A 26307-nucleotide genomic window follows, 5' to 3' on the forward strand; every position below is an offset into this window, starting at 1 on the left:
CACTACTGCTCTGCCTAGAACCAGGTAGTTGCTTGATACTTTGCAAAGAGATCCGGAACACTCTTCTCTCACTTTCCACCTACCACCACCAAGCCTGCCAGCTCTCTCACTGTGAGGGAAGCTGCTCACTGCTTCAGCCGGCAGGCTGATCCCAGCACCTTGAGCTTCTCCATCCGTCCTCCTCTGGCCATGTCGGAATCCCCGCCGTTTCTGGATTCAGAGCTGTCTTCTGATGTCCTGGCCTCCGGGGCAGTTTATCAACTTTTGTATTCATCAGTGGTGAACTCTGGGCACCTGTGTCCACTTCCTTCCCCATTTTAACTCTTGGACTGCACTGTATTGCGGAAGCGTTATGCTGACTTGACCCTTTCTTATGGTGCTTGAACTTCCTGGAGTTGAGCTGCCTTGAGTGGGTTGGTGGGCTGGGGAAAAAGAAGCCTTTCACTGCTTCCCCAAAGCATCTTCATGCTTCTTAACGCTGAAGCCTGCTTTGCCTCTCTCATTCTTGGAAGTAACTGTATCCACTTTACCAAGAACATGAAAGCCATTTGGCAAGAACATCATCTCCTCCACACCATCCAGCATGAATGCCACCGCCTCTGCACCTCACCGTAGTTCTGCAAACACACTGCTTCCTCTAGGATGAGAGTGAGGAGCATCCCTCTTCCTGCTCAAGGTAACCTGCATGTTCAGTGTTCCATTCTGTTCCCTGCTGGCTCCTTGATAGGAAGGCAGTGGTGGGCGAGGTACAGTCCTGTGATACCTTGAAGGATGCATGCACCACTGGAGCACCACGGGGGAGGAAGGGTGGGGCGTATTAGGAGGTTACATCCTAACTAATGAGGGTGCCCTGCCAGATAGCCCTTTTAATATTTGAAGACAAATCCCCTTTCCTTAAGGCTTCCTTTTCCAACATGGCAAAACCCTGTCTCTACTAAAAATACAAAATCTTGGGCACGGTGGTGTGAGCCTGTAGTCCCATCTACTCAGGAGGCTGAGGTGGGAGGATCACCTGAGCTCAGGAAATGAAAGCTTCAGTGAGCCATGACTGTGCCCACTGCACTCCACCCTGGGTGATGGGAGTGAGACTCTGACAATAATAAAGTCTTTTTGTTGCCAAAGTCACTCTTTCCTGAATGTGTTTCAGCTTAAATGCATCCAGTGGTATGCTGGTAAATGTTTAACAACTGGTTTTCCAAGGGGTTGTGGAGAAACCTAAGCTGTGGTGCTTGCCAACGTCTGAGGTGTAAACATCTTGCTATGACTGACTTCAAGCTACGAACGTGACCTCATTGAATATGGAATTAGGAAAAGATGAACGTGATCATAGCCGACTTCAGCACACCACCGCCTGACGCTGCAGGGGCGAGACAGGGAAACAGCACTGAGGAGGGATAGAAAAGCCACGTGTGGTGACCGCTTTTGTAATAACTGACTTGGGCAAGAATTCGAAGTGGATGCTAAATCATGGAGTGAAGGCTTGCTGGGAATCAGTGTATTTACACAGCCTCAAAGTGCCTCCCACGGATCACTTCTTAATTAGAGGGAATAAAAGATGCCTTTACAGTAGGTAATTCTGACCAAATTTACGTTAACCAAATTTACCATTACCAATACAGGAACAAACTGACACAATCCGCCTCCTCAAAGGATTGACAGTGTTACTGCCAGGAAGATTTAATCTACGTCAATCATGGGGAAACAATCAAAGAAACCCAAGTTAAAGAACAGGATCACAGGCCGGGCACGGTGGCTCATGCCTGAAATACCAGCACTTTAGGAAACTGAGGCAGATGGATGACTAAAGCTCAGGAGTTCAAGACCAGCCTTGGCAACATGACAAAACCCTGTCTTTACTAAAAATACAAAAAATTATCAAGTGTTGTGGTTTGAGCCCATAGTCCCAGCTACTCAGGAGGCTGAGGTGGCAGGGTCGCCTGAGCTCAGGAAATAGAGGCTGCAGTAAGCTGTGATTGTGCCCACTGCACTCCAGCCTGGGTGACAGGAGTGAGACTCTCACTATAACTAATAATAATAAATTGAAACAAAAGAAACACGAAGGAGTCATCCAACCTGCATGAAGCCAAACAAAACTGGTGCCCCCCCTTGTTCTCTATGAACGTAACCATGATCGCAATAGCTTTTGGTGGCAGGCATGCTGCACACTGACTCATGCCATCCTGCCAACCTCAAACCTTCAACCGTGCTTGAAAACCTGATGTCAAGCTGTGGCTTCCCCATTTTGTGGGGCACTACGTCATGTGCGCCCATATTAATTGACCAGGTCTAGGCCATCTCTCTGGGTTCCTGGCTCATTCTGGATTCTGATTCTGCATTCCTTTGAGTTCAGTGAGGATCTCTGAACCGCAATGATGACAAACATGTCATCTGGGATTGAACCACATATAACAAAGATTTATGAAGCATACAGGATGTGCAAAGCAGCGGGTTGGGTACAGAGACATCAACAACAAATAAATCAGATGTGAGTGTGAATCACAGCCTTCTGGAAGATAAGAACCAGGTCTTATACTTCCTTGATCCCCCTATAGCACCTCATGGTAGTGAGCATGTATTAGATACTTTATAAATGCCTGATTTGACCTCACGTAGCAACCAGCAAGAGGCTTAAACAGCCAGTCTCCTTAAGAGACAACACAATTAATAATCAAATGTATGGGAAGCTTGATGAGATCATTAGCTATCAAAGAAATGCACATTTTAAAAAAACAAATCTCTAAAAGAAATGGGACAGTGCTGCATCATGCTGGCAAGACCACGGTGAATGCTAGTGTGTTTATACATTGCTGATGACGGTGCAAATATTTTTGGAAGGCAATTTGGCAGAAAGTATCAAGAGCCATAAAAATGTTCACATCCTTTGCAAAATAGTCTCACTCCTGGGAATTTAAGAAGTAATCCAAAAGAAGGGAAATGCTATAGCAGTAAGAAATTTATCACCCTCTTATTTGCAGCAGTGAAGACCTAGAGAAGTTGTGGATGAGCAATTAGCAACAATTCAATCATGGCACATCAACCAGATGAACTTTAACGAAGCCTTAAAAATGACCAGCATGAGGTCTGCTATGTAACAACGTGGGAAATGCACACACTACCACAGGAAGCAAACACACACACACACACACACACACAGAGGATTAAAAGAAGAAAAACAGGATTTGCGAAAATAACAACTGACTTTAGAGGCATGGAATTACGAGTGCAGCCTTCTTATCAGAAGGGGATTGGCTCCAGGACCCCCCACAGAAAATCCTCAGAAGCTCAAGTCTCTTCACCGGCCCTCCTGTGTTTGCTGGTTTCACATTCTGAAATTCAATCAACCATGGACAGAGAGAGGCCTCGAAGGAAACCAGCCCCGTTAGCACCTTGATCTTGGACTTGCCTTCTTTCCAAGAGAAAGTAACTACGTCTACTGTTTAAGCTGTGCAGGCTGTGGCAGTGTGTGACAGCAGCCTTAGCAAACTAATGCAGATTATAAGAGACAACCCAGCCAGGCAGGACTAATTTGGCTCTGTCTAAGGGTAGGACCAGGAACCTGGGCGCGGTGGATTATGGGTCATTGTAGACACCAGTAAGTGTGCCCAGGCCCAGAGAATCTGATGCGGCCTCCTTTTCCTTCTTCATCCCAGTGAATGGAATGCCCTCCTTTCTGATTAAGAAATGGGTGGGCCCTGGGAATTTCTAGTAACAGCCCATCCCTTCCTGATTTCTGTTTTAGCAACCTAGTTGAACTGAGATCCTGTAGAATGACTGAATTCATGATCCTCTTAGCTTTTGGTTTTCTTCACTATTCTCCTTCAGTCTCTTCTGTCTCTCCCAATGAACAGAGATTCCAGGTGGTCAGAATATCCTGCTGGACTTTTCTTTTTTTTTTTTGAGAGGAAGTCTTGCTCTGTCACCCAGACTGGGGTGCAGTGGTGCGATCTTGACTCACTACAACCTCTGCCTACTGGGTTTAAGCGATTCTCCCACCTCAGCCTCCCAAGCAGCTGGGACTACAGGTGCGCACCACCACACCCGGCTACTTTTTGTATTTTTAGTAGAGAGAGGGTTTCGCCATGTTGGCCAGTCTGGTCTCAAACTCCTGATCTCAGGTGACCCACCTGCCTTGGCCCCCCAAAATGTTAGGATTACAGGCATGAGCCACTGTGCCTGCCCTCTGTTGGACTTCCAAGGGCAAATTGGCTTAAAAATCCAACGCGCAAGAGATTCCACTTCTGGGTGTATGCCCAAAAGAGTTGAAAGCAAGGGCTTGAACAGGTGTCTGAACACTCATATTCACAGCAGAGTTGTCCACAACAGCTGAAAGATGGGAGCAAGCCCAGTGTCCACTGACGGATGGATGGATCAGCAGAATGGGGTCTGGCCAAGCAATGAAATATTATTCAGCCTTACAAAGGAAGGAAATTCCAACCCATGCTTCAACCTGCATGAACCTTGAGAACATTATGCTAAGTAAAATAAGCCAGTCATAAAGGCTTATGCCTGTAATCCCAGCTACTTGGGAGGCTGAGACAGGAGAATCACTTGAACCTGGGAGGCGGAGGTTTTAGTGAGCCAAGATCATGCCAGTATACCCCAGTTTAGATGACAGAGCAAAAAAATAAATAAATAGATAATAAAGAGACAAACGCTGTATAATTCCACTGATATGGGATCACCAAGAGAAGCCAAATCCATGGAGACAGAAAGTAGATTGGGGGCTGCCAGGGGCTGGGGGCTGGGGGCTGGGGAGCTAGTGTCTGCTGGGTGCAGAGTTTCCACTTGGAAACATGAAGAGCTCTGGCAGTGGGTGGTGGCGAAGGCTGTAGCAACGTGAACCTGCTTCATGTCACTGAACCTTACACTTAAAAATAGTGAAAATCATAAATTTTATGTTCCGTGTATTTTGCCAGAATACAGAAAATTCTACAAGGTAACCGAGGAGGGGAGCTTGGAGGGGTGGACGACAGGCTTGGTGTCAGGCTGGGTCACAGGCCTCCTCCCCAGGGTGAGGGTGGTGACTTTGGGGAGGCTCTGGCTGCACCCAGGCAGGCGCTCCAGGCGAGCAATTACTCAGACTCAGCCGGTCCCACCCAAGGCCACAAGATAGATGGGCCCACTGGGAGGGAGGCAGCGAGGCCCCAGCTCAGCTTTCACAACTGAAGTCTCAGGGCCTGGCTGGGAGCCTCGGGCGGGAGCCTTTCTTCCCCTCCTCCCACCTTCCCTTCCATCAAATAAAAAGGCAGCAGGGCCTGGGGCTGGCCCTGTTCCACCAGCAGGTTGGGATCACAGGCCAGCCTTTCTGTCCACTGGGTGGAAGGCGTGGCCCGGTGGGCACCTGTGTTTGGGGTTTGAGCGGCTAGAGTCGGGAGAGCTCTTCCAACGGGCCAGTCCCACAGGGCTTCGTGGGTAACATTCCCCAGTCCCTCTCCAAGGAAGAAAAACAAACAGCTGAGAGCAGGCAGCTCCAGCTGTGGGACTCACTCCAAGACCGAAAGGGGAGAAAAAAACGATTCCAGCCCCAAACGCCTAGTTAAATGGAAAGCAATGGACTACAGACGGGAATGGGCACTTCTCCATAAGCCCCAGCTTTATCAAGGAAATGTAAAAATCCATCCTTGTGAGTTCATGCGCTTTGCTTTGTAATTTGCAATGCGGTATCGTGGCTGTTTGTGTACATCTGTGTGTATAGTTTACATTGTAAAAGCAGATATTGTAAAAACCCACATGGCCAGGCTGAATGAACTAAGCACAAACGGGTGGAACCAGAATTGGCTTGGTGTTAGCATTCCTTGTGGGAAGCCACCCTCCTTGTCCCTCACTACGGAGTGCCTCAGTTTCCCTATCTACGGTTGTGTGGTGGACGGAACAGTGAGCTTCAGGGGACCTTAGGCCCAGGTCTGTCTTGATCACACATGAGCAGAGCCAGCCTGGCTCAGAGCTCTGCTTTCCAGGTAATCTGTATTGCCTCGGTGGGAGCCAGGTGGGAATCACAGGGGAACAGTGGGGATGAGTGAGGCCCAGCTCGTTACTGGGAAACCAGAGTCAGCCCAGCTCTGACCGTAACCACCAGTGTCCTTTACATTTAATGAGCACCTATTTATTTTCTCCTACGAGAACTATCAACCTCGTTGGACCTCAGTCTTCTCATCTGTGAATGGGGATCATGGTGTCTCCCTCAGAGCAGTGGGTGAGGCTCAAGTAACCTCCTGGATGGGAAATATGATTACAACTGTAACCGTAAGGGTGGCATCGGATGAGGTTGGCAGCTACCATGTGGAAGCATGGGCGCCTTTGGGACACTATGGATTGGGCAGCTCCAGAATCAGGCCACTGTTGCCACGTACCTCAGCCTGGAAGCAGGGCAGGCAGAGCGGGGAGCAGCAGCAGTGCCTGACTCACCTCCCGTCCTCCTTCCACCTCGACTGCATCCCAGCAAGAGGGCTTTTCCCTATGGAAACTCACACCCACGGTGCCTGAAGCCGGGTGGGAAAAGCCCCTACCTGGCAGCATCTTGGGTCTGGGTCCTCCCCTACAGCCTGCCAGGGCACAGAAGGGGCTGTGGACATGGGTCTGGCTCTGGAAGAGGCCCTGGGGGCTGCAGTGTGTGGGGCCTGAGGGGAGCCACTGCCCACCCACAGAAAGAAGGGCTGCTGCAGAAAGTTCTGGAGCTGGAGTGAGCTGGCCTTGCTGATGGTGCTGTCAAGCGTGAACAAGCCGGCTGGCCTTGGGCAGGTCCACCAGGGCCTCCGTCTGGAAATGCTGGGGCAATGCCACCCACTGGCTGCCTGGGAGTGAGTCCTTGCAGCCAAGGGAGGTGCAGAGCCACCAAGGAGGGGAAGGGGACTCGCACATCCTCCTGCCAACTGCATGCCAGCCCCAGGGGCTAAGGCAGTGACACCCACACACTCATTGCCATTAAACCACCTATGTCTGTGTTTTGATGCAAGCCAGACCTCGGGGTTGCCAGGAATATGCATGACTACCTGGAACCTGGAAAGGGAGTCTCCACCTTTTAAGGAGACCCCCATTCCACACACCCCCCCAATCTCATCCTTGGCCAGACCCTTACCACAAGGCCTCATGCTCACGCTTGGGGGCGCCCCAGCCTGCACGGCCAATTCCAATCTCCACCTAATGCCGGCAAGCAGCCCTTTCCTTGTCACCCTCTGGCCAGCACCATGGCTTCCCTCGCCAGGATGGTCCAAAGGCCCTGGAAGAAAGCTGAGACTTTGGGGAAGTGAATTCCAGTCCCAAGTCCCCAGAGCATGACCCTGAAGGAGGGACACGTAAGCCCCAGGTAACATGTTCTTAGTCCTGAAGACGCCTCAGATGGGTTAGGAAGCGGTCAGATGAGGGAGAGAGTGAGGACCTCTAACACATGGGACCAGGGCAGGTGCCTTGGTCTCAGCCTGACACTGGCTGAGACACTTGGCAACTCCCAGGAACCCAGTGCCGGTGTTTTCTTTGTGTATATTAACAGACAGCGCCTCTGCACCCATTCAACCGATTGGAAAGAGCTCTGTGACAAAACTCCTGTTTCAGCACTCAGCTTTATGGGAAAAAAATAAGTCAGTGTGGACTAAGCCATTTATTCCATACCCCTCACCAATAACTGCTGTTAATTACCACACACCGGGACTCACCCCTTCCCAAGAGGCATGGTGGGTACTTAACACATCATATCATTTAAGGGTTGCCACGTTACTCACAGGATGGCTTTAGGATCTCCACTTGACAGATAAGAAAACTGGTGCTCAAAGAGGTTTAGAAATTTGTCCAAAGTCATGGAATTTTTAAAAAGAGCAGAACAGGATAGAAACACAAGCCCATGTAATTCTAAAATGTAAGCTAGTGACTGATACAGAGGGATTCTTATATGTGCCCCAGAAAGGTCAGTTTAGTGTGGAGTCACACACAGAAAACCGGTGTCAATGCAAGAGCAGGACAAGAGCCCAGCTAAGTGGGGCAGCAGAGCACTGTGGGAGCCGGAGCCAGAGCTGTGGTTACTCCCGAGGGCCAAGAATTGATTGGCGCTGATGGAGCTCTGAAGGTCCAGCCCAGAAATTCTCAACCTGGAGCCCCCAATAGAGCCTCTAAAGTCCCCCAAAGTAGACATGGGTTTTCTTGATGGTCAACGAATGACTGGTGACCACTGATGTGTCAAGTGGTCAGGCCCCTGTGGCTCACAGGAGCAAGGCCTCCTACCCAAGGTCACACAGCCAGTGGCAGTGCTGGGGTCAGGAGACCCATCCTGCGCATGCCATTAGCGACCGCCCATGGCCGCAGGGTAAGGTGGAAGGCAGAGCCCCACCTAGAATGCAAGCGTGCCTCACGCCAGGGAATGCGCCTCCTGTACCCAGCGGAGGAAGCCAGATCCTTCCTCTTCCTCATGCAGGGGAGGTTCCCTGAGACATGGCTGAAAAGAGGAAGTCCAGAATGCCTTCTTCAACATTTTTCACTGGGAATGACTTCCAGTGAACTTGCATTCCTGATACAGCAGGGAATTCTGGTCCCGGGCCCTAAGAACATGACCCAGAAGGAGGGACATGTGAGCTCCAGGTGACATGCTCTCTTAGTCCTGAGTGAACAGGGTGTTGCTTACAGCAGGTCACTTTTGCAGGGCAAAGTTGATTTCATACCTTAGACGGTTATGTTATTAATTGAAGGGAGAGAGAAGGGAGGCTGTGATGAGAGGGGACAGTGAGTTTGGGTTGGCCCTGCTGAATTGGAAGTCCCCAGTGCCCTGCTCATGGAGCTCTCTGGATGACAGTTCCCAGCACATACAGAAATCGGGACTCAGAGTTGTCAGAAAGTGCGAGATGTGTGGCGAAGCCCGAAGGAGATGTGTGCCATGAGACTCAGATCAAACCCCTGGGCTGTGACAGGGAAAGAGCATCAGGCCATCAGGGGAGTCACCTTAGAAAAACATTGTAAGGGGAAATTTGGAGCATCTGAATAAGGAGTTTATACTGAAAGACAGCTGAAGATTTTTTTAATTGGAAAAGCAAAGCAATCGGCTTTGAAAGCCCAGGGGGGCTCCAGAAAGCCTGGGTTTGTGTCTGAGGAGCAGCTGGGACCCCAGGAGGGAGGCAGGGACTCCTGTGGGATTGGAGCCTCTGCTGCAGGTCCTGCTTTGCCGCCCTGAGCAGGACGCTTCCTCTCCCTGGGCCTCCGTCCAATTTATGAAGCTGCGGGCAGAACTCACTGTCCCCAGCTCTGACTGGATCGTCCCCCTGCCTCTCCTTTGCTTGTGTTCTAGAGGCACTTACCCAGCTTCTGCCCCTGGCTCTTCCCAGACACCAGGACCCTCTGCTGTCAGGGACCCGAAACCAGGAAAAGGACCAGAAGAGGCCGGCTGGCCCCTCCACCAGGGCCGTCAATACCATACTGGGGGCAGTGCTTTTGGGGCAACAGAAGATCCCTGTGGCTTTTTAAAAGGGTGGTCTTATGAAGAACCCCAACACTGAGGAAATGGAAAGAGAATGTGTACCAGTAAGCCTCCCACCCACTCGGCCACAGTTTTCATTTCTCCAAATTCCCCTCCATCCTTTGCCCTTCTGTAATCTATGTTTGCTCGCACAATAGCGTTCACAGTGTATGCACACCACACGGTGCTTTTTCCCTTAATGCAGTTCCATAAACGCGCTCATGTACTTCACAGTTATCATTCGAAATGGCTGCATAATACTCCTTTGTGTTAACTGTCTTTTAAACAATTCTCTAAGACTGCACACTTAGGTTCTTTCCAGCTCTGAGTCATTACGAAGAATGTGGTTGAGTTTTATACATGTGCCATTTTCCTTCTTTGTTCTCATTTCCTGGAGGCAAATAGAAGAGGATTTCTGAGCCAAAGCATATAAACTGCTTTTATAGATCCTGAAAGGTCACTGACTTCCTCAAGGAACTGGCTTGTTTAGATGTGCTAAATGGCCACATCCAGTGGTCAGGGGACAAGTGTTAATTGGTAAATAAGCAATGCCTTTCTTTCCTTGACGCCTCCCGGAAAGATGCCATTTTTCCAAAATCCTGGCAGACGTTAGACTGAAAATGTCTCACAGAAGACAGCGGCCAGACCCTGCTGTTTTTGACAACAGCAAGAAAGAAAAACAAAGCATTTTGCAGAAGGACTCCATCCAGCGTGACTCAGCATGGGGGCGGCTCTGTAGAATCCACCGCTTCCCACCTGCAGAGGTGGCACCTTGGCATCCTACAAGTCACTTCTGACACCACTGCCACTGCCTGCCCCGTGTTCATCCAGGGGCTCCAGAGATCCCTCTAGAGATAGGGATCCCTACAACCAGTGTCACTGGCACCCTCACTAGCTGACAGCTGAGCTCAGACTGGGACTCTCGCCAGACAGAAACACAGCGAGGGACCCTGGGAGAGGTCCTCTCATGCTGCCGGAGCTGGTTCTCTTCCAGGGTTTCCCACCAGGGCGAGACGGGAACACAGCAAGGGGCCACCCTACCCCCAGTTCCCTGTATCCCTTGGATTGCTCCAAAAAGGGTCTCAGAGAATATGGGGCTCTCCAGAGGAGCGCAGAGAAAGGCGGGCACCGGGAATGCTGCCAGCTGCTGGGCCACGCGGGGCTGCACGTGGGAAGGCCACATCGGCAAAGGAAGACTTGGGTTTCCCGTCTCTGAGCTGGAAGCATGGGGTGAGGCTGAATGTTATCTTAACAAAATCAAGCACACCATCTGCCTGGAGGTCCCAGTGAGGAGTCAGCAGGCTTTGCTAAAACCAGAGACAGACCAGGGAGGGCCAGTGCCCACCATTCCACCCTCCACCTCCTGAACACTGGAGACCGGACAGGGACGTGAGAGCCCTTCTGCCTCCCCCTCTTCCCTCCTGGCCACTTCCACCAAGTATTTGGTATCTACTTATACTGGAAAATTATCCAATGCTTATCTAAAATTCAGGTTACTGGGTTCCTGTATTTTAACTGGCTGACCTTGGCAACTCTGTGTGTCGACGACTGGAGGGGTGCAGGTCAGGGTGCTGGGGGCTCCTCGGGGCTTCTGATGCATGAACATGGGAGGCAGGTGAGATACAGCTGGAGCACCCCCTGGGTTCAGGGAGATCATGGTGTCATTTACAGAGACGGAAAGGACTGGGGGAGAAGCAGTTTGGGAAGAGAAAAGTCAAGTCTTCTGATTATACATTGGGTTTGAGATGCTTGTTAAATAACCAGGCGGGGAGGCCACGAGGAGGTGGAATTCAGGCAAAGGCAGGGATGGAATCTGGTGGAACCTGATACAGGTTACTAGAAAGACAGTTAAAGAGAAGAGGAGGAAGAGGGTAAGGGTTGAAAAACTACCTATCGGGTGCAATGTTCAGTACTTGAGTGATGCTATTTGCACTAGAAGCCCACATCTCTCCATTACACAATACATCCATGTAACAAACCTGCAGACACACGCCCGAATCCATAATAATACATATGCATATATCAAAGGAGAGAAAAGGGACAAGGCCTGAACTCCAGGTGCTCCAAGATTTACAGGTAAAGCAGGTAGAGATGGGCAGCAAAGGACACCTGTGACTGCTTCCCTGAATTAAACTGGGACTTCTCAAAAACCTCTATTTTGAGATTTCCAGGGAAACATTTATTGAGCCCCTGGTATAAGCCAGGCATTGTGCAAAAGCATTTCACATGTTATCTCCCTGAATCTTCATCATACTGATAATGAATCATTACTATCCTCATTTTACTGGTTTTTAAAAATGAGGCCCAGAGAGGCTTAAACCATTCCTCCAAATCACAGCTTGTAAATGATCAAGCTGATACGTGGCGGCAGGTTTTCCTGGTTCCCAAGCTTCTGGTCTCCCCTGTGCTTGACAGCGTATTTTATGCATATCTGCTCTGCTAGTCAGTACAACCTTCGCGGCAGGGGCCGCTCTTTATTCTTCCTCCCATCTCTCTGTGTCTCATTCAGTGCCAGGCTCACTGTTGGCACCTGGTCAGTGTTTGTTGTTTGGGATTTGATGGGAGAGGGCCCCAAGCCTTGGGTGAGATCGGCCAAGGCACGATGCTGCAGGACTGTCACAGAAATTCCCAGAACTTATAACTTCTTCTCTCCAAAAGGGTGGAGGATAGGAGCTCACTGGCTGCTCGGCTTCCATCCCAGTCCAAATTCAAAGGCCCTGGTAAATGGCAAAATCTGCCTGGTAGATCTGGGCACACCCAGCAGAAGATTAGTTCCAGAAAGCAACAGAAGAGGTGGGTTTGGAGACACGGAGGCTGAGCCACGGAGAAGGCGGCTCGAAGCTAAAGAAGAGAGGGGTAGGCTCAAGCCCAGGCCCATTCTTTTTGCTTAAATAGAAAAGCTCCTTTTCTTAGCAAGGGCTGGGTGCTGCACGATGGCTCTCAAGTTTCCTCCAATCCTGGCTCCTGGGATAGAAATCAAAGCATTTGACACGTTTCTCTTGGTATTTCCATACAGCATGGTGAAACGAGGCTGGATTACTGCGCAGTCTGTGGCAGTTACACCGGGTTATAAATCACCTAACAGACATCAGTGATACATCCCACCTGCCCAGCACTGTTCTAGGCGGTTTACACAGATGAATCAATTTCATCCTCACCACAACACTTCAAAGCGAGCAGGGTAATCCCTTCTGCTCTGCTCTACAGATGAGGACATTAAGGATCAAGTAGGTGGAAAAACTTGCCTGAGGTCACATAGCAATCGGCAAAGTCACCATTTGTACCTTGGCAGTCTGACTACAGTGCCATGCACTTCACCACTGGATGTTAGATTCTGCCTCAGACCAGGAGGCTCGGGTGGGAGAAGCCCTGAATTCACGCCGTTCCCAGCTGCAGCCCAGGCGCCCATTCCCCAGGCATAGGGCCGTGGGCAAAGCAGGCAATGCCTCTAAGTCTCAGTTTCCTCATGTATAAACTGAACTATTTTCTGGATTCCTTAGGATTGTGATAAGAATTAGAAGACACAGCATATGCAAAAGTCTTTAAAAACTGTAACTTGCAATCCAGGGAAGAAGGATTAAAGGCTGATTGGTGATCAGTGAAGCCTAGCCTAGCACGGGGTTGGCAAAGGTTTTCCTGTAAAGGGCCAGGTAGTAAATATTTTAGGCTCTGCAGGCCCACAGACAACTCAGCCCTGCGACTGCAGTGTGAAAGCAGCCAGACAGTACATAAATGGATGAGCACATCTGTGTTCCAGTAAAACTTTATAAAAACAGGTAGTGGCCGGATTTGGCTCTTTGCCTAGAAGGACTGCAGCCGAGCAGAGCCCAGATGGGTGCTCTGCAGTGTCCTGAGTACTCTAAGTAGGGCTTTGGCTGAAGCTCCAGAGAACGGGGAGTACTTGTGAGATTCACAGGCAGTGTTTCTGCTGTCTCTGCCCCCGACTTTTACCCCACTCACGCATGGTCAGAGGCATCATCCTGGGCAGTAGAATCTTCCATAGGGAGCTCAGGGTATCAACTGGCTGTTGGTCCCCTGTCTTCTCTGTCCTCCGGGGCCTGAGGTGAGACAGAAGTGCCTTTTGCAGGAGAAGCTCTGATGGCCCGGACAGCCCAACAGGGCCACAGTTGGTGCAGGGGAAGAGCAGTGAGCTGCTCAGGTGCATGCTGTCTGAGTCTAAGAAAGAGGCTGGGGGGACTTCAAATGACCATGACTCACCTCCCAGGACACAAGGGGGGAAACGTGTGCATGGGCTGGCAAGCCCTTGGTCATGTCCTCTGGAGAACTGCACGCATGGCAGCAGGCAACAGAAGAGGGACTGTAGGGACATGGTTGGGACACTGCCTCCAACATGATTAATGGCACAGGCTGATGGGTAAAAATAAATGACAGATGTCCAAGTCCAGAGTCAAACAGATCCAACAGCCTGCAACACCTGGCAGAAACCAGTGTGGTGACATCTAACTGGGATCGCTGACAAGATCTGCAACAATAAGGCTAACAAAGCCAGTGACTCTGACATGGAAGCGGGGAGCCCCTGCCAGGCAATGGTTTCCTTTGAAAGAGATCTAGGGTCGGGGTAGGGAGGAGCTCTGACCTGATCACTGTGGCTGCACAGTATCCCACCATTTAGATATAGGGTCCTGTGTTACTATGAGTCTCACTAGAAAGTCTGATAGGCCGGGCATGGTGGCTCACGCCTGCAATCCCAGCACTTTGGGAGACTGAGATGGGCAGACCAAAAGTTTGAGAGCAGCCTGGCTAACATGGTGAAACCCCGTCTCTACTCAAAATACAAAAATTAGCCGGGCTTGGTGGTGAGTACCTGTAATCCCAGCTATCAGGAGGCTGAGGCAGGAGAATCGCTTGAACCTGGGAGGCAGAGGTTGCAGTGAGCTGAGACTGCGTCACTGCACTTCAGCCTGGGTGACAGAGTAAGACTCTGTCTCAAAAAAAAAAAAAAGTAAAAAGTAAATCTCATGAGAATGTAAGCTAATAATCAACAACCATGGTCTTAGCCCGGCACACTACCCCCTTCCCCCACCGACGCACCCCCGCTAGGTCACCCCAGGAGTGGTGTCTAATTCTGTTTACTACTCACACCTGGAGCCTGTTGGGAGGATGGCCATTCTGTTGAGGCATTAGGTTTAGTCCTTGCATTAACTGAGTACCTGCTATATGCAGCACATCACGGTAGGTACTGGGAGGACAGCGGCGAACAAGGCGTGGTACCCTATCTTGAAAGAGCTCTCCCAGACTAGAAGGGGAGCCAGCACAGAAGCCCATCATTGCAATACAGCATGGTGAGTCTGAAGAGCAGGGCCCAAAGACACAAAGGCCTCCCGGCCCGGTCTAATGAGCAACCACCGAACTGGGTTCGCTTTCCTTGGCATTTCCAACTTGCTGATGAGCAATTGCAGGATAAGAAGAATGCTTTGTTCTGATTTGTTCCTGCAAGAGGAACTAGAAACAGTGTGTGGGATAGTCCAGGAGGACAAGGAAGAGGTTTCTGTCACTCGAGACTGTTCTTTGGGAAAAGCACGACACCACATCTGTCTGGGAAGTTGGGAGGGAATTGCAGGAGACACACGCTGAAGCTAAGTGCCTTGCTGCTGCAGATGGGGCCGTCGCTGGCTTCATCTCTCCCTCCTCTAAAGAGCTGCGATCCCGGAAATGCTGTTGTGTTCCTGCTTCTTGGCTTACTGAGCCCTGCGCTGTGACGGTGCCTCCGGGACCCCCCCACAATGTCTCCAGGCTTCCCTGTGTGATTATTGGAAACACGTGCTTGTGGCCACGGACTGCACTGAGCCTGGTTCTCTCTGTTTACAAAGTTACTGGGTGCTCAAGCTAAACAAGGAGGTCTCTAATCCTTTGCCATTTTGAAAGCAAACAGTTTCTAATTGTGGGACTAATAATAATATCAAATATTTCTGGAGCACTTTTTTTATTCTTAAGATAGGATCTTGCTCTGTCACTGAGGCTGGAGTGCAATGATGCAATCATGGCTCACTGCGGCCTTGATCTCCTGGGCTCAAGTGATCCTCCCACCTCAGCCTCCTGAGTAGCTGGGACTATCAGTGCATATCACTATACCTGGCTCATTTTTTAATTATTCGTAGAGACGAGGTCTCACTATGTTGCTCAGACTTGTCTCAAACTGCTAGGCTTAAGCAATCTTCCTGCCTCAACCTCCCACAGAGCTGCAATTATAGGCATGAGCCACTGTCCCCAGCCAACTGAGTATTTATGTTCCAGGCACTAAAAAAGTTTTAATTTTCATGTATTATTTAATTCAATCCTCACAACAGCCCGATGGGTTAGGCACCATCATCACCCCACTGCACAGATGAAACAACCAAGTCTCTTGGAGGTTAAATTATTTGCCTCAAATTAATAGAGCCATTCCCTAGCACAGCCTGGATTTGAACCCGGAACTCTGGCCTCCAAGTCCACAACCTGAAGAGAATATAGCGACTCCCAGAATGTTCAAAAGACAGAGAACAATAGAAGTATCATTTAGCCTGGCTGGGTGCAGTGGCTCATGCCTGTAATCCCAGCACTTTGGGAGGCCAAGGCGGGCAGATCACAAGGTCAAGAGATGGAGACCATCCTGGCCAACAGGTGAAACCCTGTCTCTACTAAAAGTACAAAAAGTTAGCTGGGTGTGGTGGCGTGCGCCTATAGTCCCAGCTACTTGGGAGGCTGAGGCTGGAGAATCACTTGAACCCGGGAGGTGGAGGTTGCAGTGAGCAGAGATTGTGCCACTGCACTCCAGCCTGGCAACAGAGCGAGACTCTGTCTCAAAAGAAAAAAAAGTATCATTTAGCCCATTTTTTTTTTTTGCAGACTATGGCTTACATCCTGTTCATGAATTATGAAATAAATAGACTGTGATCATTTTTTTAAAAACAAATAGAATAGAAAGCCATTACAAATTTAAGTATTATCTCAGCTATGGTAATATGCGAGTACCAGTCGTGTAGGTCATGGTAAAAAAAAAAAAAATGTTTGAGACCACCAATCTTGTCCAGCTTGCTCACTTTACAAATGGGTGAACTCCCATTCAGACAGGTGATGTTCCTAAGGTTACAGAGGGTTCACAGATAACCTGGGGCTAAACCCCAGGTCACACTATCAAAGTTAATTGACTGCAAAGAAAATGACGGAAAAGTAAGAGTGATGACGCTAGGAGTAGTGGTAACACCACTGCTAGCAATAACAGCAGCAATAGCTGCTCCTCCAAATCTCATGTTGAAATCTGACCCCCAGTGTTGGAGGTGGGCCTGGTGGGAGGTCTTTGGACCATGGGGGTGGATTCCGCATGAATGGCTTAGTGTCCTCCTCATGGTAATGAGTTCTTGCTCCATTAGTTCACATGAGATCTGGTTGTTTAAAGAGGATGGACATCCTCCTTTCTCTTTCTCACCACATGATGTGCTTACTCCCCATTTGTCTTCTGCCATGACTTGAAGCTTCCTGAGGCCTCACCAGAAACTGAGGAGATGCTGATGCCATGCTTGTACAAGCCTGCAACACGATGAGCCAAATAAACCTCTTTTCTTTATAAATTCTCCCATCTTAGGCATTCCTTTGTAGCAACGCAAAACAGACTAATATAGGGAGTATATCAATTTTCCCCATTTTCAGAGAAACTTTCGGCCAAGTGCCTCGGTCAATGTCACGTAGGTGGTGATGGAGGAGCCAGAGTTCAAACTCAGACAGCCTGCCTCCAAAGTCCGTACTCGTAACCAGCGTGAAATCTACCTGGTCCTGCCTGTCTTAATATTCTTCCTAAATGCTATGTTGTCAATGCAGTACATATCATGGTGGATGTGTGTTAATATAGTTAATCACACACCTGCCGCTTCTTCTAGCCAAATGTCCCTGGGTGGCAATTCCATATTCATCTCAATTAGGTACTTGGTTAAAACTTAATAATTATCTTTTTTCTACAGATATTCTCTAGATTTCCTTTTCTCTGTCATTCATTCACATGTTAAAAGCATTACGCACTTGAAGAATCAAATAGAATAGGCAGAAATTTTTGTAAAGATAAAACTGTGCATAATACGCTTTTTCTTTCCATAAAGGATTAAGGCAATTCACAAGTATATATTAACTGCACTAAGATTAAAGTAGATGAGAGCCAGCTAAAGAAGATTAAGCAGAGACCCCAAACGAAGCTGGGAATGAGGCTAACACAAAAATGTCCTCTACACTTCTGCAGGTGGACCACAATTCTGTCCCCACGATTTCGTTTTAATGACCTTCAAATTCACACATCCCCATACAGGGGATGAGAGCTGACTCTTAAGTTTGTGTTAATTACTTGAAAGAAATTCTAGAGGCTTTCAGTTTCACAGTCTCTGTAAGGTGAAAACAAATTCCTCAAAGAGCGCATAAGTCCTTCTATGACTAAGACAGAAAATAATTTGTGCACAGGCCCTCTGAGGATGGCATTGTACAATGCAACAAACAACATCGTCCTTACAATAAGCACAAGGGATGACATTTCACAGGGTCATTTCTGACAGTGTCCCAGTAAAGGACGACAGCATTACGCTCCTGTTCCCAAGGCATGTGATAGAATCAGGAAGCTACAGTATAGATGGACACAGGCTCTGAGCACATTTTTCTTTCCTGCAGAGTGTAGGGACAGACCTGCTTGAAACATGGTGATCCACAAAAGGGATATACAGTTCAAAGCCAGGTGGACAGCTCTCCCAGGCCAAAGCCTTCCCCAGCCATTCCAGCCCTCAGGGATTGGGCTCTCCTTTGTATAATTTAGCAATAGCAGAAACCACATCACATTGCCCTCCAGCAGGTGTATGTGTTTAGGATTTTAAACCCTCCTGTGCAGGGCCTACATTTCATGACGTTTTATTCCTAGGGCTTGTCCCTTTGCCCTGCACCCACCAAACACTCATGCACAGGTTCAGTGCTTGCTGAGGATGATGATGACAATGACCGACTGATGCTGTTAGAAAATAATGAAATTAAGGTGCAAGAGGAGCCCATATCCACCCGGGCACTCTCCCTGCAGACCAATGGTCTTGCTACGTTGCTGTGATGCTGCAGCCTCACCCCACACTCGAATCCCAGGCCTTTCCACTTCCCCTATGTGCTGTTTCATTTCCACAGTGGGAATCTGGACTTGTCTGTGGAGTTGTCTCAGGAAAGGGTAACAAGGGATGGTTCCTTAGGACCACACCCCGTCACCACAGTGACTTTCCAGAAGAGTCATGGGTAAGACTGAACTCCCTCCCACCCCTTAACTCCATCGCCAAGGACTTCTCACCTAAAGTACTGGATTGAGGACCCCCTGACCACACGACCAGGCAATCTTAATTCTCTAGTTCATGAACTTAAACCTGATGGTCTGTACTGTCCAGAAATGAATCGGGAACAGAATGAAAACATAATAGGGAACCGTCAGCCAAGGTAATAATCAAAATGTGTTGAAGGGACAGAAAAACTTAAAGGAATTGGGGGTAGGAGGCCCTTACCATCTCCTTGGGAGATGATGAAAGGCTGTGAGCCGAGGGAGACAGAACCCAGTGCAGGCATGGGATTATCAGAGTAAAGCTCCCAGAAGGACGCTGGTCAGGTTGGATGGTGGGAAGAATCCAGCTGAGAGAATAATTTGGGTGGTGGTTGTATTAACCTTCAAACAGGTAAACTGGGGTGATGCATAAACATGAGCTACATGCTTGCCTTTTACTTTCAATGTTTGGGCAAGAAGATTAATTGACAGAAGTCCTATGTGGGGCTTATAACAGTCATATTTTGCTGCAATTTGATTACAAATTGGTCATCGTGGGAAACAGAGAGAGTAAGCATCTGCACGCCACTGAGATGTTGCTGATCCAGTATTCAGGTATGGTGCTGGGTTGCAGTGAATAATTTTGTCATCCAGTTGTAGAATCTATGAGATTTGCATTGACAAGGAGGTTTTAAGACAGGTTTAAAGGTATCTCCTGTGCAAGGTGACCTCTCTGGGCACAGACAGTGAGTTCTACCCAAAAAAAAGGAAGCCCTCTCCCATGGCAGGACATCCAAAAAAAGGCCAGGCAAGTTCTGCTTCATGCTGGACCATGGATCTCTCCCCTGCCCCCAAGCTTAGCATGGAGCCAGCTGCAAGGAAGGTACTCATGTGAGACATGTTGGGTTGAAATAAACCGATCGCTGAGAAGTAGCATCACTGAGGTCTTCAATCAGGCAATCTAAAGAAACCTCTCTAAGATCAGACAGCGCCTCCTTAAAGAACCCCAGACTTGTCCACCACCTTGCCAAGTCCCCTTCCTATGCCACCCTCACCAAACCTCCCCCAGAGGCCAACATGATTCTCCAGACAAGAATCTGGGGAGGTAACAGCGGCCACACACGCAGGGCCAAGAGATCAGGTGGGACACTGTTGCATCAGCTCCGTTTCAATCCACCCCAAATTTTTGTTCCACACAGGCAATGTGGTACCCAGAAACTTCAGGTTCAAAGACAATTATAATTATCAGAAAAATGCTGGAACAATGAAGGAAGCATGGCAACATTTTTATTAGATTGGGAAACCATGTTCCACCTTCCTTTATAATGATGTCCTTCCAGGACATCATTATAAACCTCATTCAATCTCCAAGCCAGGAGAAAGGCTTTTTTCATCATACTGGACAGCACTACTTGTTAGAAAACTGTCCTTTATTATGAATGGAAATCTGTCTCCTAATGATATCCACCCGTTTGTCCTAGCTCTGCCTTCTGGGGTCACACAGAGCATGTCTGCCCTTTCCACATGGCAGCCACCCAGACACCAGAAGAGAACCATCACTCCGCTGCAAGTCTTCTCTTCCCCAAGAGATGATGCCCTTCCAGGACCTCCAGAGACCTGCCGCAAACCCCACACCAGCCTGGTCCCTCTCCTCCAGACCCCTATCTGTCACCTAAAAGTTCCTGTTCTGCACAGCTTTTCTGCATCTGTCACCTCAAAGTCCCTGTTCTGGTTTCCAGTTGGGCTGGAAAGCTTCCTAAACATTCCAGAAATTTGTTATGGTCCTGGCAGCCAAACCCACAAAACCCAGATCCCAAGCTCTTACCAATCAGCCCGAGAACATGTTCAAATCCTCTGGCCCACTCGGCCTGCAAGCGACCCTGCTGGCCCCTGTCCTCCGGTCCCAGGAATGAATCATGAGGTTCTCTCATTGTTGCTGTTGGCCACCCCTCAGGTTGCTCATTGGTAGGACAGACTCCACCCCAGTGTCTTTGCCCCGAGTGTGGAAACCTGAAGGCGCAGGCAGCATTGAACACCCCATTACAACACCCAAATGACTAGTCCCGCTTGATGGAAAGTGAGTCAAGACCGGGGGGGTCCTGGCCATTTGCCTTGAAATTTCCAGCAAAAGGTCATTTATCTGTAAGGGCCGGACCTCCAGATTCCTGCCTGGGGCTTCACCCGAGAGCCCCTCTCTCAATGCTCCAAATCAGCCCTGCCTGGCCAGCAGCCCCGCTCCCACACACCCCACCTGCTCCATGCAGCAGCCACACTGCCCCCTGCCCCGCATGTGCCTGCTCTGTGTCACCATCATATTGGGCTATACCCCATCACGGTGTCCACTGCATTCTGCCTTGAGGCAGGGCTCTATCTGCATGACCCTGCCTTGGCTTCTAGGCTGGGATCTCCTTGAGAGAAGCCCCTGGATCCTATTTAGCTGTGCCCCCAATCTTAGCATGGAACCTGCTGGGCAGGTACTCACAGGAGACATGTCGGGTTGAAATAAACTGATCCCTCAGCCTTATTGTGTCCAGTACTACCTACCTCCACTGACAAAGGTGGGAACTGAGCAGCCTTTCCTTTGAAAGAAAGTCAGGAGAAGACCACCACCGCCACCTTCTTCATCATCTCTGTCTTCACAGGGTCTACCTATAGATGATAAGCTGGGCTGCTCACAGCCTGTGGCCAGCAGGCCCCTGTTCCATCCCTTCCTGAGTCCATGAGCTCTCCTTCTCCCTGGCTGGAGAACATGCTGCAAGCCCTAGCCCATCACCCATCACTTGCCTGTCTCAACAGATGGAAATTGGTAAGCAGAGCCTGGCTGAATTGGGGCAAATGCATCCTACCTACAGTAACTGCACAGGCAGCAGGTTTACCAGGAAGCAAAGTGCCTCACCACGACTTCTATGGCACCCCAGGACAGCAGCTAAGACAATTCCCAACCTCCTCAATGCAAGCCACACTCCAGAGGCCCAGGGGGCCCAGTGTAACACACAATGCCCCACAGTGAAGCAGGCAAAGTCAGAAGCCACTCCAAGCAGGTAGGTCTCTCCTGCTGGGCTCTTCCATTCCTCAAGCTCACAGAGCCCCTGCCGGCTGCGCCCACACAGAACAAGCAATACTACTGAAGAGCTTCTCCCCTCTTCCTCTGTGGTTTCCATCGTGACAAGGGCAGCGTTTGGGCCCATGACAGTGGGAATGAAGAGTGGAAGCTTGAGGTCTTTCTGCCTCACCCCAAAAGGGCAGGACAAAATGGCCTGCTCTTACCTGCTAAGATGAAGATGCCCACAAGAATCAGGAAGACCAGCAGGTAGAGCCCCAGGACAGCATGCTTCAGGGCCGACAGGGACCCCAGCTGGGTACAGCAGCTGCTCGCCCGCCGTTTGTGGCATGGACCTGGACAATGTGGGTAAGAGGAGGAAGGAAAGAAGACACTTAAAAACCCCATAAGCTCTTTTCTTTTTGGGTCTCATCTCTCCCTGATATGTGCAGGGAGAGATGCATTCTAGACATGCAGAGGTTCATATTGGACTTCTCACGTTCCTTCCGCATGTCTAGAAAGCAGCCACCTGACAGGGAGCTCTCCAGAACCAGCACAAGATGTTCAGCCTCTAGCTCTCCTCCCACTCTCTGTGTTCCTGATGGAGCCAGATCACATGACCACAGCTCACATGCTCACACAAACCATCTCTCATTGAGCTGGTCCAAGCAGCAGAAAGACACTGAAATAGGCGTGGATATGTGGCCTTTACAAAGTGTCATTGTCCCATGGGAGCCAGGGAGCATGGAGAGAAATTAAAACAAGAGTTGCAAACTCAAACTTCTCCAGTGGCTGGGAAGGTACGGGAATGAGGAAAATGGGCCTGGCGGGACGGTGGGGAGGCCACGGCACGTGCCTGCTCTGGCAGAGGCTACTATGCAGGAATGAGCGGTGGGTGTGGCCAGATCCAGAACTTTCTATTAAGTGTTGGCAACTAACTCATCAAACACAAAACACTAGGGAGTGTAAACAAAACACATCTGTAAGCCAGCTCTGACCACCAGCCTGCAACCTTGGATTTAGATTTGCTGGAAAACATGGTAACCGTATTCTGTGACTCCTCAGCTTTTGCTTAAAATGGAACAGGAAAATATTATGGCTGAAGTGGCCTTTTGGGCCATGTAATTCAGCCCCTTTGGTATACAGATAAAGAAGGTCAAACATTAGTTAGTGGCAAATCCTGCCCCAGGACCCAGGTTGATCTTTTAGCAGAACTTGTCCTTGAAGGCAGCCTTCTCAGATGGCCCGTGCAGAGGCTTACTGACCTCCGCCTGCTCTGTTGACTGAAAGTGGAAAGAAGGGATGCTCTCCCCGATGCCAGCAGGATGTCACTGAGGCATAGCATTGAATCACATAGGAATCACTGGGTGGGGGCCGGAGGGGAAGCATTAAAAAAAAAAACAACCATATCCCTTTAATGCTTGTTCCTTATGCCCTGTGGGTGAGACCCCTCTCTGGAAGGACTGTCCCCCACTTCAAGAGTATCACTAAGGCCAGGGGCAGTGGCTCACACCTGTAATCCCAACACCGTGGGAGGCCAAGGTGGGCAGATCACTTGAGGTCAGGAGTTCAAGACCAGACTGGCCAATATAGTGAAACCTCATTTCTACAAAAAATACACAAATTAGCTGGATGTGGTGGCATGTGCCTGTAATCTCAGCTACTCGAGAGGCTGAGGCAGGAGAAACACTTGAACCTGGGAAGCAGAGGTTGCCGAGGGCAGAGATTGTGCCACTGCACTCCAGCCTGGGCGTCGCACTGAGACTCTGTCTCAAAAGAAAAGTAAAAGAGTGTCACTAACTGGAGTGGTCAGAAGAAGGACGTCTAGTCAAGAAATGCTAAAATAATTGATATTTAGAAAACACCTTGAAAAATGGTGCCAAGTTTCCAATTCTTTGTAGGTTTTCCATTTGTAGGAAGGTACCTCAAGGGTCATATATCACTTCTCAGGTATCATTACTACCTCCTTGGCCTCAGAAGGTTTTATGACCACAGAGAAATGGTGGTGACTATTGGTACCTTAGGATCCACACAGCCCTGGTCCCCCAGAGGTATTGTTATGTAAGGAATATTTTCCCACTCGTTGACTTCATTTTATTACAAATACTACCATTAAACCAGCTAAACAGAGCTTTACATAATATTTGCATAAGACATTGGGTGCAGTGTGGAGCAAGTTGTCAAATACAAATCCAACGACCATTCTTACTCATCCTGACATGTTAGCAAGTTTCGAAGAATTGAGCTGATTTCCCGCTAAGACATAATAGAGCACATCTTTCTAACTCCCCCTAAATCTTTTCTGGAATTTTCTATCCCTTACCATGCATTAGGATCTACAATGGGTTTTGCTCCTAAATATGTAGGCTTCCGGTAATATTTCATCTTTTTTTTTCCTTCTGGTGAGAGCCACTAGCTGTTTGGTTGCAACTTACCAGAGAAAAGTCTGTTTCTCCCAAGAGTCAGAGTGGGAGGTAAAGCACTGAATAATATGACACAAATACTGGTTTTGTTCTCATGGTGGTAGCTTCATCTCTCCTGCTGAGCCCTGCTTCCTCCTTAGCCTCACGAGAGAATAGAAGGAAGAAAATCACACAGCCATGAACACAGCTAACTTGAAGTCTGCCATTGTGATCTGAATATGTGTTGCTAGTTCACTGTAGGTGTGAGTCAAAGTGCAATGATGTCGCTCTATTTTTTTCCCCATAAAAAGAATACTTCCCTTGCCCTCTACCTGAGGCTTCTATTTAATAGCAAGCACCTACTTGTGACAGGTGCCTTAATCAACCAACACAGACCTTCCTTGGAGAGAGCTTCATTCTTTCAGCAAGACTTGGTTACTTTGGGCATTAAACCAAGTCTATTTTAAATAGAACATAATGAGGGTTACAAAGAGAGGCTTCCCACAAATGGGTAGACAAGCAGAACATGAACGGTCTGGCAAGACCCTTAGAGACTCTGATTGCAAGGGAAGAAGACAATTTAAAACAACAAGTTAAAAGGCTGCCCAAAACACATTTGTGGACTTTTATTTTTTCCAAGTGGCAGTAGGATGTTAGCTGGGTAAAACCTTCAAATTACTTAAACTTAGTGGAAGGTTACAAACACTCCAGAATAATTCGATCAGCAAAGCCAAGGCAAAAATGATGCCTACTTTGTTAAAAATAATTTAAAGAAACAAATGCACTATCAAGTCATGAGAAGACACGGAGGAATCTTAAATGCATAACTCAGTGAAATAAGCCACTCTTAAAAAGCTACATACTGTATGATTCTAACTATGTGATATTCTGGAAAAAACAAAACTATGAAGACAGTAAAAAGGTCAGTGGTTGCCAGGGATTGGGAGGGAAGGAGGGATGAATAGGCTGAGCACGGGGGATTTTTAGGGCAGCAAAACTCCTCTGTGTGGTATTGTAACAGTGGATGCGTTCCATTAGACATTCGGCCAAACCCACAGAATGTTCAACACCAAGAGTGAACGCTAATGTAAACAATGGGCTCTGGATGATAAAGATGTGTCAACATAGGTTCACGGATTGTAACAAATGCACTACTCTGGTGGAGATATTGGGAGGCTGTGCATGGGAAGGCTGGCAGGTGGGGTATACAGGAAAGTTGTGTACTTTCCTTTTGACTTTGCTATTAAACCTGACACTGCCATTAAAAAACAAAGTCTATTAAAAATAAAAGTAGAGCTTTTGACTCAAGGATCGTTGGGGTAAAAACTTTAACAGGCATTTACGGAACACCCACTGTACAAAGCCCTGCTCTGGTAGCCAGCCTTCAAAATGGTCCCCATGATCCCAGACCCCTCTGCAATCAATCCCCTTCCAGGTTGTACCAAGGTTGGTCTGTGTGATCAATAGCATATGGCAGAAGTAATGATGTGTCAATTCCAAGCTAAGACAAAAGACACTGCAGCTGCCTTCCGGCTCCCTCTCTCTCTCTTGAAACCTTCATTTGTGGGGAAGCCAGCTGCTATATCATAAGCACCCACAGAGAGGCTTATGTGATGAGGAACTGAGGGCTTTCACTGACAGCCATGTAGATGAGTGAGCCTCTAAGCAGATACTCCAACCCAGTCAAGTCTTCGGATGACGGCAGCCTGGCCAATACCTTCACTGCAACTGAGGTAGAAGGTGAGATTCAACGCCAGGGTCGGGGCTCAGACACCAGACCAAACTGAGGACTAGCTAAAAAAGGGATGGGGAGAACCAACTTTTCATAATACACACCCATCAAAGAACCATGTTGTTTACCATTGCCATGGGAACACCCAGACATTACCACCCCTTTCTGTGGCTACAACCTGATAACCCACAAGTTACCACCCTTTTTCTAGAAGTTCCTGAATAAGCAGCCCATAGTTTACATATAATTAAAAATGGGCATAACTAGGCCTGCAGAACTGCCTCTGAGCTGCTATCCTGGGCACTCTGCCTATGGGGTAGCCCTTCTTGGCAGGGAGCAGCACTTCTGCTACTGCCGTGTGCTGGTGCTTCAGTAAAAGTTGCTGTCTACCACTTCTGCCTCACACTGGGATTCTTTCCTGGGCAAAACCAAGAACCC

At 48.8% G+C, this 26307-nt stretch overlaps 1 protein-coding gene across 2 annotated transcripts in view; it reads right to left on the minus strand.

Moving 5' to 3' along the window:
* SCARA5 (scavenger receptor class A member 5) overlaps nt 1–26307 on the minus strand; it is a 121152-nt gene that overhangs the window by 73085 nt on the left and 21760 nt on the right. For both annotated transcript variants that reach the window (XM_032265426.1, XM_032265427.1), the window contains one exon: nt 21963–22091. In XM_032265426.1, coding sequence (XP_032121317.1) covers nt 21963–22091 — 129 coding nt within the window. The remainder of the gene's footprint in view (nt 1–21962; nt 22092–26307) is intronic.

The sequence above is a fragment of the Sapajus apella genome, unplaced genomic scaffold (assembly GCF_009761245.1).
Source record: "Sapajus apella isolate SASKATOON/1434 unplaced genomic scaffold, GSC_monkey_1.0 scaffold150, whole genome shotgun sequence".
Taxonomy (NCBI): Eukaryota; Metazoa; Chordata; class Mammalia; order Primates; family Cebidae; genus Sapajus; species Sapajus apella.